Source organism: Notamacropus eugenii, chromosome 1, assembly GCF_028372415.1.
Source record: "Notamacropus eugenii isolate mMacEug1 chromosome 1, mMacEug1.pri_v2, whole genome shotgun sequence".
Classification (NCBI taxonomy): Eukaryota; Metazoa; Chordata; class Mammalia; order Diprotodontia; family Macropodidae; genus Notamacropus; species Notamacropus eugenii.
Window position 1 is genome coordinate 649,767,608 of NC_092872.1, and position 19,815 is coordinate 649,787,422.

The 19,815-nt window shown below is 36.4% G+C and overlaps 1 protein-coding gene across 6 annotated transcripts in view; it reads right to left on the reverse strand.

Annotated features, from left to right (window-relative positions):
• Window positions 1-4,637: 4,637 nt before the first annotated feature.
• The window catches only part of CCDC85A (coiled-coil domain containing 85A), a 244,799-nt gene continuing 229,621 nt past the window's right edge, over window positions 4,638-19,815 (reverse strand). For 2 of the 6 annotated variants that reach the window (XM_072635513.1, XM_072635510.1), the window contains 3 exons: window positions 14,430-14,549; window positions 9,940-10,038; window positions 4,638-6,440 (listed from right to left, as the gene is read on the reverse strand). In XM_072635513.1, the coding sequence (XP_072491614.1) occupies window positions 6,351-6,440; window positions 9,940-10,038; window positions 14,430-14,549 (309 nt within the window). In that variant the 3' untranslated portion in view covers window positions 4,638-6,350. The remainder of the gene's footprint in view (window positions 6,441-9,939; window positions 10,039-14,429; window positions 14,550-19,815) is intronic. The other 4 variants (XM_072635507.1, XM_072635511.1, XM_072635509.1 and 1 more) reach the window with 2 other exon arrangements.

The following is a 19,815-nucleotide window of genomic DNA, read 5'->3' on the forward strand; positions in this document are numbered from 1 at the left end:
TAATGTAAAAAGAAAGGAAGGGGCTGATTTTCACTTTTTTACTTTATCCCCAGAGTCCAGCAAGATGTTTAACAAATGCTTGTTGGATTGGGTTGGATCAGGAGACCAGTGTGACATTGTGTCAAGATAGGCGCCTCTAGGCCCAGGGAAGGTAATCAACTGCACAATTAAAGGATATTAGATTGGTGACTGGCAAATAGTTCATATGAATAAGGCTTTACCCAGAATTGAATGCAAGGAAAAGGACAGTCTGGATTACATTTTGGAAATCCTTTAGTATTTTCAATGATCCTAAGCTGCTCTTCTCTTAAACTTACATTCCCTTGATGACTTTCTACAGCTGCAAATCATGGAACGCCATCCTTTCTAAATCAATGGAACTTCATACTTCATGAATCAGTGGAACTCCATCTTAATTTACATTCATTAAAAAATTACATATTTCACCGAAGCCCTAATCCAGTGCCTCAGTACGGGGCTGAGGTTCCCTGGGGTCTAAAGGCTATGCACAGCACTTAACACAGTGCAGAGTATATGTGGTTGTTGTTCACTCATGTCTGACTCTTCACGACCCACCCTATGATCTTGTCTATTGCGTTTTCTTGGTGACGATACTAGAGTAGTTTGACATTTCTTTCTCCAGGGCACCCTCATTTTACAAATGATGAACTGAGGCAAATAGGAGTTGAGCAACTAATGCAGATTAAATGACTAATTAGTGTCTGAGGCCAGATTTGAACTCAGATCTTCCTGACTCCAGGCCTGCTGCTCTATCCACTAAACAACCTAGAGTATATAGTAGGCACTTAATGAAACATTTATTGACTGACTCAGCAGTTGAAGTGTAAGTCCCATGATTCCTACAGATTGATAAATATTTTTCAGACATCTTTCCTCAAAGACTAGCCACAGAATCTTAGAATGTTTTCAAGCTGCTTTGATTGAAGATATATTCAGATCCATGAAAAAGTGAGCTATCCAGAAGGAAGGAATTAAGAACATTCCTACATTCTGCCCTGATCAGTGCACATCTGCTTTATCATGTTTAGTACTAGACACTGCTTTGTAGGAAGGACACAAAAATCAGGATGGTGAGAGCACCGGGGATTACCATACAATGGTCTATTGAAATACCTGTGCATTTTAGAGTATGGAAAAGATAAGGTTTACCAGTGGCATGATAGCTATCTTCAAATGCATGAAAGACTGGCATTTGCAGGGGGTATTGGGTAGAAATTATAGGAGTAATTGGTGAAAGTTGCAGAGAAGTTGGCTTCAGTTTGATATAAATTAAAAAAAAAACTTCCTGATAAAAGCTGTGTGAAAATGGAAATTCAGGTAGTGGAGGTCTTTAGTTGGTTGGTTGGTTGTTGTCCTTCATTCTCGAAGAGGACGAAAATAACATCACCATGATAAAGTAAAGTTTCAGTGTGTCCAACTGTGACTGATCAGACCAATATGAGCTCAGAATGCTCTACCACAGGTTAGGTAGATAGTACAGATAGTCCATGTGAATATTTGGGGTAGATTTGCACATCCTATGTTTACTTTGTGCTGTCTCAATTCTGCTTTGCTCATGGAGCACATGGAGGTCTTTACATAGAGATTGAATAACCATTCAATTAATCAACGAGCATTTACTGAGTTTTCTTCTATGTGACAGACACTATGCCAAGAGCATATGAAGACTGGTTATATACTGCCCTTATAAAAATTTCATTTGATCAGGGGAGGCACCCTGTATATACTGTACAAATAAATACAAGATAATTTGGGGGATAAGAAAAGGCACTAACAATTGGAAAGATCTGTAAAGGTTTCATGAAGAAGATAGCCCTTAAATGCAGTACCAGAGGAAATCAGAGGTTCTAAGACACAGACTTCAGGAGAAAGTACATTCCAGGGTTATGAGATAGCCGATGCAGAAGGATGGAAACAGGTACAAAGAGTATTTCATTAGTAACAGCAAAAAGCCCTTGTATTTTCCCCCATCTCAGTTTCTTTTTATGTATTATTTCCCCCCTTTAGAATCTAAGCTCCCTGAAGGCAGGGATTGTCTTATCTTGGGATAAGCAGGGATTCTGCTTATATTGGTCGGGGCAGCTAGGTGGTGCAGTGGATAGAGTACCAGTGCAGGAGTCAGGAGGACCTGAGTTCAAATCTCATCTCAGACACTTGACACTCACTAGCTGTGTGGCCTTGGGCAAGTCACTTAACCCCAATTGCCTCATCCTGGGTCATCTCCAGTCATCCTGATGAATATCTGGTCACTGGATTCAGATGACTCTGGAGGAGAAGTGAGGCTGGTGACCTGCACAGCTCTCCTTCACTCAAAATAAGTCAATTGCAAGTTATGTCATTACTTCTCTGATGGCATGGTCTTCTTCAGCAACGAAGGACAAACACACACATGCTTATATTTGTATTCTCAGCATTTAGCACAGTTCATGGCACATAGTAATTGCTTAATAAATGCTTACTGACTTAATTTGAAGGCCAGATTGACTGTACCAAACTATGTATCAAGGAGAGTAGTATATAATAAGAACGGAAAGGTAAATTGATGCCAGAATGGAAGAAGATTTGCATATCAGTTTGTACTTGATACTAGAAATAACAGGGAGCCATTTATTGAACAGGAAAGTACTGTGCTTAGATCTGTGCTTTAGGACAGGTGGCTGTGTATAGCATAGACTGGAGAAGGGAGTGATTTAAGAAAGGAACATCAAGTAGGAGGTTATTGTGCCAGAGAAGAGATGAAGTTCTTTTAGGGACATGGTGGAGGGGCATCTAGAGGGGCATAATAATCAGGTATGAGATGAGCTAGATGACTTCTGAGGTCTCTTCCAATTCTCAGATTCTATGATTCAAAATATTTTTATAGCAAATGGAAAGGGTCACATAACTATTCAATATTATACAACTGTGTGTTTATGTAAATATTTTCTATTTCTATAGAGCATTTTTCATGGCTCTTTTCTACTTTGTGTATCACAACAGATATTGTCAGGTAAGCCAAAATTATCTTCAATCTTTGTTTGCTTAAGCTGTCAGCACTGAGGGATAAAATGACCAAGTGCCCCATAAAATCATGGTTCAGTTATGTGCCAGAATTAATAAGAAACAAATCTGTCCACTTCTCTACTTGCTTTTCAAAGGAAAGCCTTCAAATTATCCTTTTGGCCATGACTTTTATGAGTTTTCTAGTTTCTCTTATATTAGTCAATATGGTTAGTATTTGTGTGTGTGTGTGTGTTCATCCTTCATTGCCGAAGAAGACCATGCCATCAGAGAAATAATGACATGACTTGCACTTGACTTTGTTTTTGAGTGAGGGAGGGCTGTGCAGGTCACCAGCCTCACTTCTCCTCCAGAGTCATCTGAATCCAGTGACCAGATATTCATCAGGATGACTGGAGATGACCCAGGATGAGGCAATTGGGGTTAAGTGACTTGCCCAAGGTCACACAGCTAGTGAGTGTCAAGTGTCTGAGATGAGATTTGAACTCAGGTCCTCCTGACTCCTGCACTGGTACTCTATCCACTGCACCACCTAACTGCCCCATGGCTAGTATTTATTTCCTCCAGCAATGTACTGATTTATTAGTTACTGGAAAAGATGCTTAGTACAATGATAGTACTGAGTTAAATTAAAATGATAGTCTAAAATTCATGTTGATGCTTTGTCCCCTGTGGTTCCCTTTTCTGACACTACACTACCATTAATGTAGAAATAGAACTTGGCCGTTTGGAACTGGAGAATGTAAGGTAAGCCATCTTTACGGTGAAAATGTGGGCCAAGGAATGGACAACTGAATTGTACCTTGGTGTCTTAAAGGAAAAAATGAAGATCTATAGCAGAGTAGATAAATCTGTGGAGCAAAGCTTGTATAATAGTTACATGGAATATGGCAGTCTAAAATGATACATGTATGTCATTATCTTCATAGTCGGAAGGAATACCCACATTGAGGAAACCATAGATTCTACTCGTTTTTATGATTTGTTGGATCCCTATGTCCTATATTTCCCACTAATTTGTAATCTTGAAGGAGGACCAAGTTTTCCATTTCTTTGATCATTTCTTTATTTAGAAGGGTGTGGATTTACCTATATGTGTAGATATGCTATTAATGTCCACCATGATAGTTTGACCTATAGAGGTTAGATCAAATGAAATAACACATTTTTAAAGAGATTTGCAGAGGATAGCTATATAAATGAGTGCTATCATTATTGTATTTACTATTAGAAGGCTCTAAGGATAAGTGCAAATTCCAAGAAAGAGATTCTTTCAAAAACTGTTTTTGAACATCTAACATGTACTCCTTGAGGGTAGGGACCATTTTGACTTCATTTCTTTATCTCTAGTGCCTAGCACTGAGTCTTGCCCACAGTAGAAAATAAGTGTTTAGTGAAATGAATTGAATATTCAGTATCACAGTGAGTAATTCTTTGAGTTCAGGAACAAACAAATAGTAAACTCCTTAAGGGATTATATAAAAGCAACTACTCTGTAGTATCATAGCTCCCTTCATCATCAAACATTTATGACATGGAAAGATGCATACTTTTAATAGCTTTTAACAGATATGTACAAGTTATGGGAAAATATATTATGAAAAGAAAAAAACACATGAGATTAAATAATTTATTACCATTGCTAAGATGAACACATATACTTGATACTCAATTTTATGCAGAACTTTAAAAAAATAGTTTTAATACAGTATAAAATTTACACAAGTGTTTTGTCAAAAGACAAGTGTCCCTTGAATAGCTACTGCAGGGTCTACTGCAGGCACAAAAACTTGCTTTCAATGTTTTCTCCTGTATAGGAATACAACAATTTAAGTTTATAGATGAAAACTGTGAAAATGTAAATACAGCGAGCAGGGTTTGTTTAAACAGAATAACAATTTTAAAATATAACATCTCAAAAGGAAGATTGGTTTAAAATCTAACTAAATAAAGATAATTAGAGAGAAAAGTCTGTGATAAAGAAATTCACAAAGATTTTCAGACAACAGTAGGCTGGCTCTACATCACAGTACCATATTTTTTTACGTGTACAGCAGTTTCTTACATTCTACTACCAAATGGTCAATTAATACAACATGTAACAAGCCCACGAAAAAGAGAAAATATTTGCTGTGAAGCAAACTCTTAGTAATTGAGAACAGACCTGAAAACTGGCAATTGTTGCATTCCTATGTCTTTTATCCTAAGCTACAGTAAAAACCTAAGCAATAGCATTCTGTCACAGGCCTCTTGCATATTCATACAAGAAACTCATTGCATTTGGATAAACACAAAATACCTATCATAGCATTTCCATTACACACAATCTAATGTTATACGTATTTCCCCCCTCCCCCCCAAATAATAAATGAAATAAACTAAGCATAGCTAGCATGTCTCTTGGTCAACCTTCAAGCAATCTGAACAAGAGTTTTAGCTTCAAAATAATCAGACATGCGTTGAGTATCATCAAACAATTCCTTTAAAGAAAGCTGCAATAGGCAAGAAAAGCTTTTTTTCAAAAATGCAGTGCAATCTTTTGAAGTCTACTTAGAGTTTGTTAAATATAACTGTTTATCTAGAAAGAAAATTGTCAAAATTAATATTTTCTTGCAGCTGGAAACCCTTAAAATAAGTTCATGATTGTTGAAATTGCGAATTATTAGTATTAATGCTGATGGGAGAGTGGGCCAGGAGAATGGCCACCTCCAAGTTGTGTTATCAAAAGGAAGGCCAGTCGGACAGAAACTGTGTTTTCAGACAATTAGCGTCAGGGATTTTGCTATACTACTAGTTGGAAAAGCGAATTTGTGAGATACTTTTAGCACCTCAATACAAATATTGAATGTTTCAGGGGGAAAAAATCCAGCCATTTCTTTCAAACTAAGCACCAGCAACTAGCATTTTATACACTCAAGTACAAGTGACATGGGGCCTAGTTCCCAAACTTTGGAAACTGGAAGGCACCATTTCTTAACTTCTATATAACATGGTAGGAAGTGACTACTATATATCACATCAGTCAAAATCACTAGAGCTCTACCAGAACATCTTCAATTCATGAAAAACTGCAATTGTCCTAAGATCTTGAAGAATGTGTAGGGTGGACAAATTAGTGATGTCATGATTCAGAGACTGCACTTGAATATAGTGAAGCAAGAAACACAAAATTGCCAGTAGCATGGGTGAAATGTACTGAAGTTTTCAAAGAAGACATAGAGGTGGTTCACAACCACCCTATCATGAACCCCCATGAGTCCAGGTGTGTGGAAATCATGCCTTCTTTTCTTTCCCACCACCAGTGCTAATCTTGTATTTAGGGGCAATTCTCACATTGGTCCTTTGTACTGGTTCCCAGACAGATGTTGCCTAATTCCAGGACAAGAACCTGCAGCATCTCCAAGTTTCCGCCACACAACCTAAAAGAAGTAAAAGAATAAAGAGGTCATGAGAGTCACTACCCTGTTTTAATGATTCAAGGTAAATGCTAGACATTCATGTTGAGGGACTGAGAATAAAATGAGCTTTAAAAAATAATGCTTTTGAGTGGATACAAAGTGAAATGTTCTGAGAAGCATTTGAATGACCGAAGCAAGATTCTTTTGCAAATGAGACCATATGCTTTTCAAACAAATGAGTCAAAAATTAAAGGCTGATATGACAAAGTATTTCAAAACAACACTAATATTACTGTATCAATGAAATATGTTATCTTTAACAAAGGAAATCAAAGCAGTCAATTTGTTCAAAAAAAAATAAAAGAATGGATGTTTTGGTTCAAGGCTCAGCTAAATCCTCACTTCACCACATTAGGTTGGCTTGAATATTTTTTTAATAAGGCTTACTTCACTCCCTCCTTCTATCATACTGCCTCTTCCCCACTCCAACCCAGAGTTAATGTCTCCTGGTTTTGTAAATCTTAATAGTTAAACACAAATATCACTGAGATTGCCAAAATCAAAAGAAGCCAAAAGGCAAAGGTAAACTCAGGATAGCCTTAAAAAATAATTACAACGGGAGACAGACAGACAGACAGAGAGACAAACAGAGAGCTTTTAATGAGACAATGAGACAACTGCAAAAGCTGAGATTTTGAAAAGCTGAAATATAGACTGGTACTACTACTAAATTCATCCCTCATTGCTAATAATTTACCGTCACTGAGAGTATATGTGTATATGTATGTATATGTATATATGTATGTATGTATGGTAACATCAAGAACCCTTTTTTCTCCAAGACAGTATGAGGATAATATTCTAATGGTTTAATTCAATTAAAACAAAATCAGTACCTAAAAACAAAGAAAAAAGCTGAAAGAAAAAAAGGAATAAGTGACAAGAGAGGATTAGTGTAGAAAAGAATATATCATAAATAATAAGAAATTGTCACTTTGCATGTGTCTTTCACGTTAGTGTGGAAACTAATAAACTGGGTTTTAAACCATTTAAAAATTATCACAAAGACAACAAACTGTTTGATTTAACCCAGCTCAGAATTTAACTGACTTATCAGTAAATATGGCGAATATCTCAACCCTTACATTTAAGGTAATGAGTTTTTTGTCATGATACCTCTTTCTAGATACAAGTGGTAACAACAGCTATAGTGGAAACTTGCCCTCTGTGAAAGATACTACTTTGCATTCTCTAAGAAGAGAATCCATAATTCCAAGATTTATAGCAATGGGATGATGAAAAGAACACAGCACTAGGAAAGAGCCATGGTCTCAGTCCTGGCTCTGCCATGACCTTAGGCAAGTCACTACACCTCAGTCAGTGTCAAATTCTTCACTTATTAAATGAAAAAACTAGACTGGATTTCTTAAGCCCCTTTCCACTTTAATAGTCTATCATTATTACCAAATTAATCATTACTAATCATTAATTAATCATTAATCCTTGTTAATTTGAAAAAGAGAAGGATCATTTAAAAAGATTTAGAAAAAGCAACAGAAGACTATCTAGGAAAGTATATAAACTATATGGTTAAGATTGGTGGTACACATTGCATCCTGGGCCATCTCTACTCTTCCTGATGACTATGAAGCCAGTGGACCCAGCTGGCTCAAGAGAAGAAAGTGGCGTTGGTGACCTTGCACAGTACTGCCTCACTCAAATCAAACTCAAGTGGAAGTCACGTCATCATCTTGATGTCACGGTCCTCTTCGAGAATGAAGGACAAATACAACAACAATATGTCTGTAATACTGCTACCAAGAGGCTGAAACTAGTGGATTGCTTGAGATCAAGAGTTCTAAGCTACAGTAGGACTAAAGCTGACTAAGTATCCATTTTAAGTTTGGCACCAATATGATGAGCCCCCAAGAGTGAGAAGACATCAGGATACATGAGGAAAGGTAAATCTTCCCAGGTTAGAAATGGAACAACTCAAAGTTTCTGTGTTGATCAATGGTGGGATTGGGGACCAGTGAGTAGCTGCTGTACTTCCAGCCTGGGAGAGATAGGAAGATCTAGTCTCAGGGAAAGGGCAGGGCAGGGCAGGGCAGGGCAGGGCAGGGTAGGGCAGGGCAGGGAAGGGAAGGGCAGGGCAGGGCAGGGCAGGGCAGGGCAGGGCAGGGCAGGGAAGGGAAGGGAAGGGAAGGGAAGGGAAGGGAAGGGAAGGGAAGGGAAGGGAAGGGAAGGGAAGAAAAGGGAAGGGAAGGGAAGGGAAAGGAAGGGAAGGGAAGGAAGATATGACCATATTTCTTTAACACAACAACAAAACAAAGATAGGAAATGCAAGCAAATGGCTTGGAAAGCACTGGAAAAGAAAAAGAGCAAACACAATAGCCAAAGACCACAGATCCCAGGAGAATTAGATAGTAATTTCCTATTCTCTCCCCAGAAAAATATAAAACTCCCATTAAATTCAGTGAAATTGTCACACATTTTTTTTTATTTACTATATACCAAGGACCAAGGACACTTGGATTACATGTGGACTGGCAAAATCTGACCACAACAAATTTAATGTTTGCCTTGTACTTCTAAGCAGTTGTGAAGTCAAATTAAAAGATGTGAAGGGAAAAACACTCTCCAGAAAGTTAAAAACTATCATATTTTCCTCTTTCTGACACAAATAATCTTCTACCAAATTCCCTGTACCACCTTCATAAATTCCCTTATCCCCTTATTCTTGTTTAGAATTATGGTGTGTTTCTCACATAAAATAACTGAGCATTAAGCTGTTGCTTGAGATTTAAAAAAAAAAATCCTACCATAGCAATGACTACATATAAAATTCATCTTGCAAATAACATACAGGTCCTTACTGTGTTTTCCTTTTTTCTTTAATTTACATAATTACTTACATATATTTAATTACCTTTACATCTACATATAGATTCATAGTAGTGCTGAGTTAGTGTGTCAACTCCTGTAGAGTAAATACAAAGACTTTGAAAAGAAGCACAGCAGGTTTTATATGAGGAACTTAGAAAATAATATTTATAAAGATAATGATCATTTTCCTAGTATAATATTAAACAGGAGTGCATCAGAAAAACACAAACTTGAAAAAAATCATGTTTATCACTAAACAAGAACTGCCAAAAATTACAAAAACAAAAACACTATTAAAAATTTTGTTCAAGAGAAATAAAGTGATTATTACCCCGTGGCATATTACCATTTTGGATAATCATTTGAAGAGATACTGAGAAAGTTTCATAGATGGCTATAGCATACAGACCTTGCAAATCATTTCTGACCTAAATGTTTTATGATAGAATTAATATTTTCATAAATGCTCCAGAATCAAACAGCAGATGAAACAGAGGGTAGCTGGTTTTATCTTCATATAAAATTTTAAAAGGCATTCTGTTGGCATTTTTTAAAAAATAGATATTCATGGAGCCATAACTTAGTTATGATGAGGCTTCAATACAGAATACAGAATTAAGCACATAAAACTTACATTGCACATTTCTCTGACTATAGCTTTTCCTGTCTCACTAAGATCATGGTCATACTCTTTACCCTGTTGACGATCTATATTTTCCTGAACATCCAAGACCTGGATTTGTTGAGAAAAATAAATAAATTTCATCTGTAAAAAGAATTAGTTTGTTAGGTATAAGTAAAAACATTAAGGAAATCCACCTTGTAAAATTTCTGATCCTCTATACGTAAGTAGTGTTCATAGTAAAGAAACCTAAATCAAATGTTCTAAAACCCGTACATTCTGAGTATATATCTGTACAATTTTCTGTATCAATTATCCATGAGTTGATCTCCACAATTTTTGGATGACACATAGAGCCTGTGCCATTAATGTTCAAAATAACTAAACCAGATCATTACCTTGATCAAAAAGACAACCTGATGGCATTAACCATTTGCAAGTATCTACTGTTGTATGTCTCACTATCATAATGATCAGCACAACTAATCTTACCCCATGACTGTTTAATTTGTATGTTACATGGACATAGGTAATGTAAGGATTGACTAGGGTAGATGGGTGTTTATTCCTACTAGGGACCAAGTCTGACACAACACAGGAAGATATACTTATAAGCTCTAGTGAGATACATGTTAGTCTCCTCCATTAAGGTGAGTGAGTGTGTCTGTGTGCGTGCGTGTGTGTGTGTGTGTGTGTGTGCTTTTTCTCCTAGAACATCAGCTTATGCCTTATGCAATTTATAAAACAGAGGGAAAAGTATTTTCCTAGTATCCAATGTGATTCCAAAGCTGAACAATGATATTTCCAATGCATTCAGGTATGAATTGAAACTAATTCCCACAGTCAAATCTATACTGACTAATAAGAGAGCTGAAATAAATGAACTAGGCATGAGGTCGTCAATTTGTGCAAAGTCTGACATTACGTTGATATTCATATAACTTTAGCCCATAATGATCAATCTAATTTTAACATTATATCATGGAAATTCAGAAATCTTTCTATATATGTATCTAATTCTTTAATTCAGAAAAAAAAATCAAAAGAAGTAAACGAAAATCTGACATCTGTACTTGTGTCAGGTAAGAGTTGTTCATATTCTTTTTACCTTTAGAGAAAATGATTGTCTTTGCTCAGTGAATATTCATAGACAGCTTGAAGGGCACAGTGTAGGATATTGTCCTACCTATTTGATTTGTAATATACCTCAGAGTAGTATACTTCAAATCAATTAATTTCTACTAAATGAACTGAAGCTCTGATTAATAGCTATCATGCATTTGACAAGCAAGAAATGTCTATAACATTGTTATGAGGGGGTTAATTTCTCCTTCAGCTCCACACCCCCGCCGCCATCTTGCTCACTCAGGCACAGAGATCCCTTTGAGATCAATCAGAAAAAACTCCTTCGGGACATGGAGGCTCTAATTCTAATTATTTTTGTTGAAAAGGAAAAAGAAAAATTCTTGATAGGTCAGCTTTAGTATGATGACTTCTGAAAGCAAAAATTGCCAAATGGCAACATTTTTTCATGTTTATGTATCTATATATAGGTATATTCCTAATTATTGCAATACTTAATCAAAAACATTTTCTTTGGAATGTGCTGACACATTTCTGTTTCCCAACATACTTCTTGCAAAAGAAAAAAATAAACTCCATATTCAGGACCCTTCAGTTATTCAATAAAAACAATTCATCATTCAATATAGATATCAACCAATAACTTAGACATAAGTACTCTAGCTAATTATAACATATAATTATATAATATACTCAAATGTTTCCCTCAATTACTCTCTCGAGGTAAAATTTTATATGATAATTAGTGGACTAATTATAGGGAAAATTAAAGAGACCCTTTCTTTCTTTCCTTACACCCAAATTAGTACGCACTAATAGTTCCCAATCAGAGCAGAATAATTTGGAAACATTAAAAAATTACAATACCAAAAATGCTGCCCTTAAAAAAAAATGTGATCTTGGACATTTGAAAATACAACAGACTCAAATGATTTCAAATACCTTGAAAGGAAGAAGGAAAAACCCATTGCTCTTTTAAGGGCATGTGAACACAGTCTTTCAAAGTTTAAACTCTATGGTATATTTTGTATTTCTAAAATGTATTTCAAACAGCTTTTATTTTATTTAATGAACTATTAGCAAAATACAACCTTCACATTTTCGTACAAATGGTAATGCACTTAGCATGATGTCTGTCAGGCTGTCAGTGAACACGTATATACCAAGCATATAGATGGGTGGGTTTTTAGTGGAGGGTTGGGGGTGAGAGAGGAATGAATCTAGATCTATGATTCCATTAGCATGAGGGAGACATCATGTTGTAGAAACTCCCTCCAATAAGGTTGATCAGCAACCTTCTCTGTAGCCTAGAATCTTACTACATAGGACAGAGCCTTGATGCCAAGGCTCTACTTTCCCACAGTATGTTATAATTCCCTCTCTGCCTTCAGAAAGATTTATTGAGCCATCTCAAAGAAAATCAGAGTCCTCTTAATTACCCATAGGTACTTCGACTCATTTTGGGAATTATCTGTGATATGAAGAACAAACCCTGACTATAACCCAGTATAATTCTGGTATTAGCAGGTATGCACTTCAGGAATTTAGCATTATTTCAAGGAAAACTTAATTAGGAAGGCAAATCTTTGTCAAATATAAATTATACAGTGTAGTCCAAAACCATATATAAATTCCGAGGGAATCCTTCACTGCTCTGCAGTATCCATGCCATGGGTGATGCTTTTCTGTTCCATTATGATAGACTTTCATTCTGACCAGAACAACTGTAATGATGTGGAAGATTTTAGGAAAATCTTGGTCTGTTCAAAAAATAATAAATCTCTTACTCTTTGCAAAACCCTTAAAGCAAATGAAAGACTGATTCTGCCTTTTCCATGTCTCAGGAAAGTAAAACAGAGAGAAAGATTGATTTGCCCTAGGCCACATTGAGTCAATAGAAAAGTCAGAATAAGAAACCATAAAGTAGTTGGAGGATAGAATTTAATCCGATTCAACTGGTACCTGTTAAGGTTGCTAATACTCCAAGCAAAGTATCAAGAAATCTTAAGGGTTTTTGTATAATACCTATCATTAGAAAATAAATTCACTAATTCTGACTAATTATATAATTATGATGTTTTATTACTTTCAAGTGCATATCGCAAATGAATTCCCAATAAAATTCTGCCCTGGTACCTCATCTCAGCAAAAAAGTAATGCTGGCCTTTTAAGAGTAGTGTCAGCAGAGAGTAAGGTCTGCAAAGCCTTATCAAACTTGAAAGCCTTCACATATGGGTCCAGAGAAGAAGTGTGTCTGTATACAAGCAATTTAGCTGAATTCACAGAGGCTCATCACCATCATGCATGCCAGCATCTAAATGTTTGAGCCATTGAAGCTCTCTGTTATAGAAGGCTTCCAATCTATATTACCGGAGAGAGTACTGTACCAAGCGAACCCAAGATTCTTAAAATGTTGAAGTATAATAAAAGAAACAAGAAAAGTGTTGCCAAGTACATGTCTCCTGATTAATAGATAAGAATGATTCTTATATCAGAACATCAGTCATCCTTTAAGGCCCTTTCTAAGTCTGCAATTTCATTGACTGTACCATAAACGGATGGTATTCTATGGTGCACATCATTTTCAGGGGATTTTTGGTCTCTGTATCCCTAGTACCTGGAACAGAGCCTTGCATAAGGCAAGTACTTAGCAAATATTAGCTAAATAGAAATCTACTAGTCTTTTAAAACAGTTGATTTATATAAACATTATATCAACAGTGATAGTTACACTATTAATTTGCTTAGTAGCTACAACATTCCCCTTCCTATCCCAGATAAAACAAAGATTAACACCCAAATTTTCATTAACTACAAATTTATGAAATTTTATTGCATACTGTTATATGCAATTTATTACTTTAAGGATTTCCAAATAAGTGGCACTTCAACTAGCGTTCATGGATTTGGTATCCACTTTGGAGAGGACTTTTGTTTTATTTTCTTTTGTTTGATTATGATTTTTTTATTTTTATATGGGGCAGGATGAGGGAATAAGTGATTAAAGAGCATGAGAGAAGGAAAATATGTCTTGTCACATTTTGATAAACCTTAAAGTCTGATATCTGAAGACATCCATGCTACATACATTGCACATATAAATAACAGTATTTTACACATACATATGTATATGCACATCAGACTGACTTTGATGCATGTAGATATGAATAGCGTTACTTGTAACAGAGATATAACAATGGAGATTCCACATTAACTCTCCAAAGCCAGAATTTCTTATTCAGAAAAACACTCATCTTGGAAAAAATAATTTCAAAAATTAAAATGTTTAAACAGAAAGAAATAAAAAATCAGGGAAAAACATCTATGGATACAGCAAGACTGTGAGAGAAAATCACACTGTGCGGAAGAAGTCAAACACAACTGAAATTCTAGATGCATGGTTGTGTGCTGTTGTTTACCTTAAGAGTATGTACCACTGGTTCAGGTTGCTGAGAAGGTGTGGTATGTCCGCTGAAGCTAGCTGGAGAGGTGGGTGAACTGTTAGTCCCATCAGCCCCTGATGGCAACCTAAAAGGACCCTTAGTAAAAAATCAACAACTTTGTTATTAAACAAAAGTCGTTTATCCTAATTAAGCAGATGTCATTGTCATACTCAGTTTTGCTGTCAAACAGGGATGTTTTTTTTTTCATTTGAGAAAAGTTTAAAAGAAGTCACAGCTCTAGACTGATTCTCAATTATATCAGTTCTTCTCATTAAAATATACATATTTCTTGCATGGCCAATGAGAGTACTAAGCCAACAACTCATCTTTGTACACTTCCAAATGCCATTTCTGATTTACCGAAGAGTGCAGTTGCCCCCCAAGGAATGACCATTAAGAACATTTCAAGGCTTTTTTTTTAAACTGAAGTGACTCTAAAACAGGGAATTCATAAGTTGCTCCACAGCTCAGCTAAAACTGCTAAGTCAGCACGTCAAATGCCATATTATACACATTTCAGAAAAATGCATACGCACCATATTTTTGTATTGAGGGAACTGGGTCTGTTATAAAGCATTACTTAGAGGGAAAAATAACTTCAATGGTACATTTTTCCCCCTTTAATACTTAACTTAGCATCACACTGTTTGGTTTGAGAAAAACCCTCCTTCTTGCCTTAAAAAAGGAAAGAATCAATGACAAAGGAGCTCCTGATCATACGTTTCCGGTTGGTGGCTCTTTATCTTGCAGCTGAATAATTGGAGGTAGGGACTCAGTTTTCCCCAAGATAGTCAGGATCTGGCTCTGCCAGATAGCAAGGAATCATTTTTCTAAAGACGTGCTTTTTTTAGGGGAGGATTGGAAGAAAGGCTCATAGGATTATTGTATTTAGATCTAGCAAAGGGTATGAGACTTTTAGTCCAGCAATGTCAAACTCAAATAGAAAAAGAGCCCTGCCAGTCATGTACTGACTTAGAAAATCCCAAAATAACATTATCTATGGTGTATATTTATTTGTTTTGTTAAAAGATTTCCCAATTATATTTTAATCAGATTCAGGTATGCCTAGGAGTTTTGCCACAGCTAGCAGCCCATCGGCCACGAGTTTGACACCTCTGAATTCCATTCTCCTCATTTTACCGAGAAGTAACTAGGCAAGGAGAGGGATAAGAGAAGCAATATTGCACCACCTCTGGAACTAGTGTCTGGTGGAAATTTTTTCCGTTCTCTTTTATGGAGGCCATCACTCCCCAGGGAAAGACTCAGGCTCATTTTTATTTCAGTCGATCAATGAGTACATGATTCTTCCAAGTCCTAGGATAAGACTAATAAACAACTCTTCCTTTAAAATTGATTCTGTGATACTAGCTCCCTTGTAAGTACCAACTAGAGTCTGGAGTTTGAGCACCCCTTTGGTTTTGTTGTGGTTCAATTGTGATAGCCATATTTCAATATAATTTGTTTCCTTTGTAATCCTCTGCATTTTATTTTGTGCATTTAAAAACATTATTCTGAGGAGTCCATAGGCTCCACCGAACTGACAAAAGGAATCCATCACACACACACACACACACACACACACACACACACACACACACACACACACATACACACACACAGTTTAAGAACCCCTACCTCAAAAGATCATAGATTTAGAAGCAGAAGATATCATAGACATGAGCAGTCCAATACCCTTCCCTTAGTTTCAAGATGAAGAAACTGAGAGACCCAGAAAAATTAAGCAACATGAATACATGTTCTCTGATACTGGATCCAATACTCTTCTCCCCAAACCCACCAGTAGATGGTTGTTTTGTTAAGGGTAATAAAATGCCCATAGCCTCAAGAGATACTAGCACCAGTCTGAATTTTACACACAGATATGTTCTGGGATGAAGGGAGGGAGGATTTATATAAAAGGACAGTTTATGTAAGAGTTTTATATGTGTTCTTGGGATACATAGTGACAATTTCAATTTATTTACATTTGAATTTCTATACTCTATGCCACATTTTATCTATACACTATGTTTTGTCTACATTCTACACCTACATTTCCACTCTTACCCACCCACCCTACTCCCCCATCTCTTCCTATATTCCTGGAAGCTAACTTGGCATCTAACAAATCAATCAAAGGCATTTCCATTTCCTGCTGCTTCTACCTCCAATTTTGGAGCCACATTAATCTTTTTCCCCATGTCCCCCAAAACATGGGTTCTTAAAATCTGAGAGTGTTGTGTGCATGTGTTTCAGTGAGTATATATGCTATAGACCCCTTGCAGTTCAGTAAAACCCATAGATCCTTTCTCAAAATAAAATTTTAAATGCATAAGATAAAACATTTATGAATGAAAAGTAAACCAATTATAATGAAAATTAAAGATGTATTTTTCCCTATTTAAGTTCATCAGACCCAAGTTAAGAACCCTTGCTATAACCCCTCACATTAATATAACAGAGTGTTGTGAAAATGTAGTGTTTTCATTTCTGGTTCCTCTTGTAAGCCCCATTAGCACAGATAATCAGCATCTGAGATATAGGACTGATCATTTTAAAAAGCTACCCTACCAAAGCAACATGGTACTAAATGTTGTCTAGTACCTGTGAAATTCAAGTCAGGGTCATCCCCCCCACACGCACACACACAAAAACTGTAAAAATCTCAAATTACATTTGAGATTTAACCACAAATTTAGTCGTAGTTATAAGTTTTTTAAAAGATTCTAAGATTTTTTCTACCTTTCCTTGTGGATGCCATTGTTTCCTGAAGAGGACAATTGATTCTAAAACGGAAAAGGTATTCTCACAGCAGAATTCCAACCCTGGTTCCATGTTACTTTCCCCCCTCTAAAGCAGAGGATTCTTAATCTGTGATCTATGAATTTGTTTATTTTTTTTTTTTTTACTATTTTTATAACTGTATTTCCATATAATTGATTTCCCTTGTAATCTTATGTATTTCGCCTGGTACATTTTAGATATTATTCCAAGAAGAGGTCCACAGACTTCATCAGATTGCCAAAAACTGTTAAGAACCAATGCTCAAAAGGATGCTCTCCTTCCCCATAAGACCTGTAACTCAACCTTATGGAATGTTAAGGGGATTTGTTAGCAGAGCAAGGAAGGTAGTAGAGCTGAGCAATAGCAATGAATAGGTAGCAGCTATTGCCAATTTCCCTGAAAAATACACTAGCTTCTGCCATTTGGGAGCTAGTTAAGGTCCAAACCTATATTAATTAGATAGGGAGAAATTGAACTTTCACCATTGTCTGAAATCAAACCCCAACTATACTGTGTACAAAACCATGTAGTGCTTGGAGGAAGGAGGGAAGTAATCTGGGCACAGCCCAGCCCAATGGCAGGGCTGTAATGGTCAGCTTACCCTGGGTAATCCAATCATTTAGAATTATGCAGGTGTGTCCCTTTGTTGAATGTTCCCCCAGGGAGTCTGGTCTACTGGGTATGTTGTTGACTGAAGTACCCAAGAACTTAGCCATAGAGGGCACGAAATGAAGTTGACTTTGATCTGTTTTGAAAGGTCAAAAACAAGTTGTGCCCTGGACCTTACCTTCTGTTTCCTTTCTCAAAGTCCAGGACACCTTGAGGGTCCAGCTCACTAGAATTTGACAGACTTCGGATATGATAAAGAATTCATTCCTAACCTCTTTTCCAAGACTGCTACAGTCTGTATATAGTCTTATTATGTAACAACTTCCAAAAATCTTACACCCATGTAGCACTATACTTCTAATACCCACCAATTTTTGCATTACATACCTTCTTTCTTATTCTATGCCATTCCAAATTATAGACCAAAAGGTGCTGGTGCATTCCTATAATTTCTGCTATTGGGAAATGACATCTGGGGATACTGAGCCTCCTGGATCCCTGGAGCTACAGTAGGGTTAAAATTGATGGCATGCTTACACTAAATCTGACATCAATATAGAGAGCTCCTTGGACAGAGGCACCAGGATGCTGAAGGGAGGACAAATCGGCCCATTTCAGAAGTAGAGGAAGTCAAAACTTCAGTGCCAATCATCAGGCCCCTAGGAGGCTACTATTCTTCCTGCTTGAGTGAGATAGGAAGATCTGGTTTCAAATTTTTAAAAATGATAATAATAAACATAGGGTATGCTCTCTAAGGGAGCATGGAAGCTTGGTCTTCTAAAGGAATGCAGATTAGGGAAATTTGAAAATTCAGTAAGGAATTTATAGACTTTAGCCTGGAAGGGAAGGGGAAGAAAAGAAGAATTCATACAGTACCTACTATGTGCCAGGCACTGTGCTAATTTCTTTACAAATATTTCATCTGAAGATACCTTCCAGATATCATCTAGTCCAATCCTCTTACATAACGGAGGCAATGAAAACCAAAGAGAATAAGTGACTTCCTCGATGTTACATGAATTCCAATTTTCTGACTCTAAATTCGGCCCTTTTTCTACTGAACTATGCAGAATACATCCAAAACTCTCTAAAAGCCTGAACATTTTGAAAAAATAAAAGTTCTAGGACTGGTGATATCTGTTTGTCTTGTTTTTTTCTTCTCTTTCTATTTAAAATAAAGGTTAAGTGAGGTGTCATTTTTAAAATTTATTGTACGGAAAAAACAGTTCAGGGGTGACTAGAAATTCCATTTATCCTGAGATGCCTGGCCTCTCTAATCAACAATTACCAAATTCAAGGATCTATTTTCATATTCTATGACTTTCCAGGAGGTATCTAAAATAATTAAATGATTACACAAGTTGTCAACTTATTTGTTGTTGTTTGGTCATGTCTGGACTTTTTGTGACCTCATACAAGGTTTTCTTGGCAGACGCTGGAGTGCTTTGCCATTTTCTTTTCCAGTGGATTAAGGCAAACAGAGGTTAAGTGACTTACTTAGCCAGGGTCACACAGCTAGTAAGTATCTGAGGCCAGATTTGAATTCGAGTCTTCCTGGCTCCAGGTCTGGAGCTCTATCCACTGAAATAGCTAGCTGCCTACTAGAAGAAGTAATTCTCTAGCTATTGTATATGCCAATGGCATTTCATTTTAGCTCCTACTAATATCTATTAAAAGATATAATCTACCTGCCTGATAGATGCAGACTGACATTTGAAGAAATGTCCAAGTCCAATCCTGTTTCAAGAAAATCTTTGTATTATTACATTTCTGAGCCTTGGTCAATGACGTATTTAATATAGTGAAATGTCACTACTAAAAAGAAAGTATTTGAAAGTCCCTTAAAATTTGTTATAATAAGATCTAACATATATGTGTATGTGTGTATACACACATATATGCACATACATATATATGTTAAGTTCCAGTGTGCAAACGAACAGACCCACAAAAAGAAGAAAAGTCAACT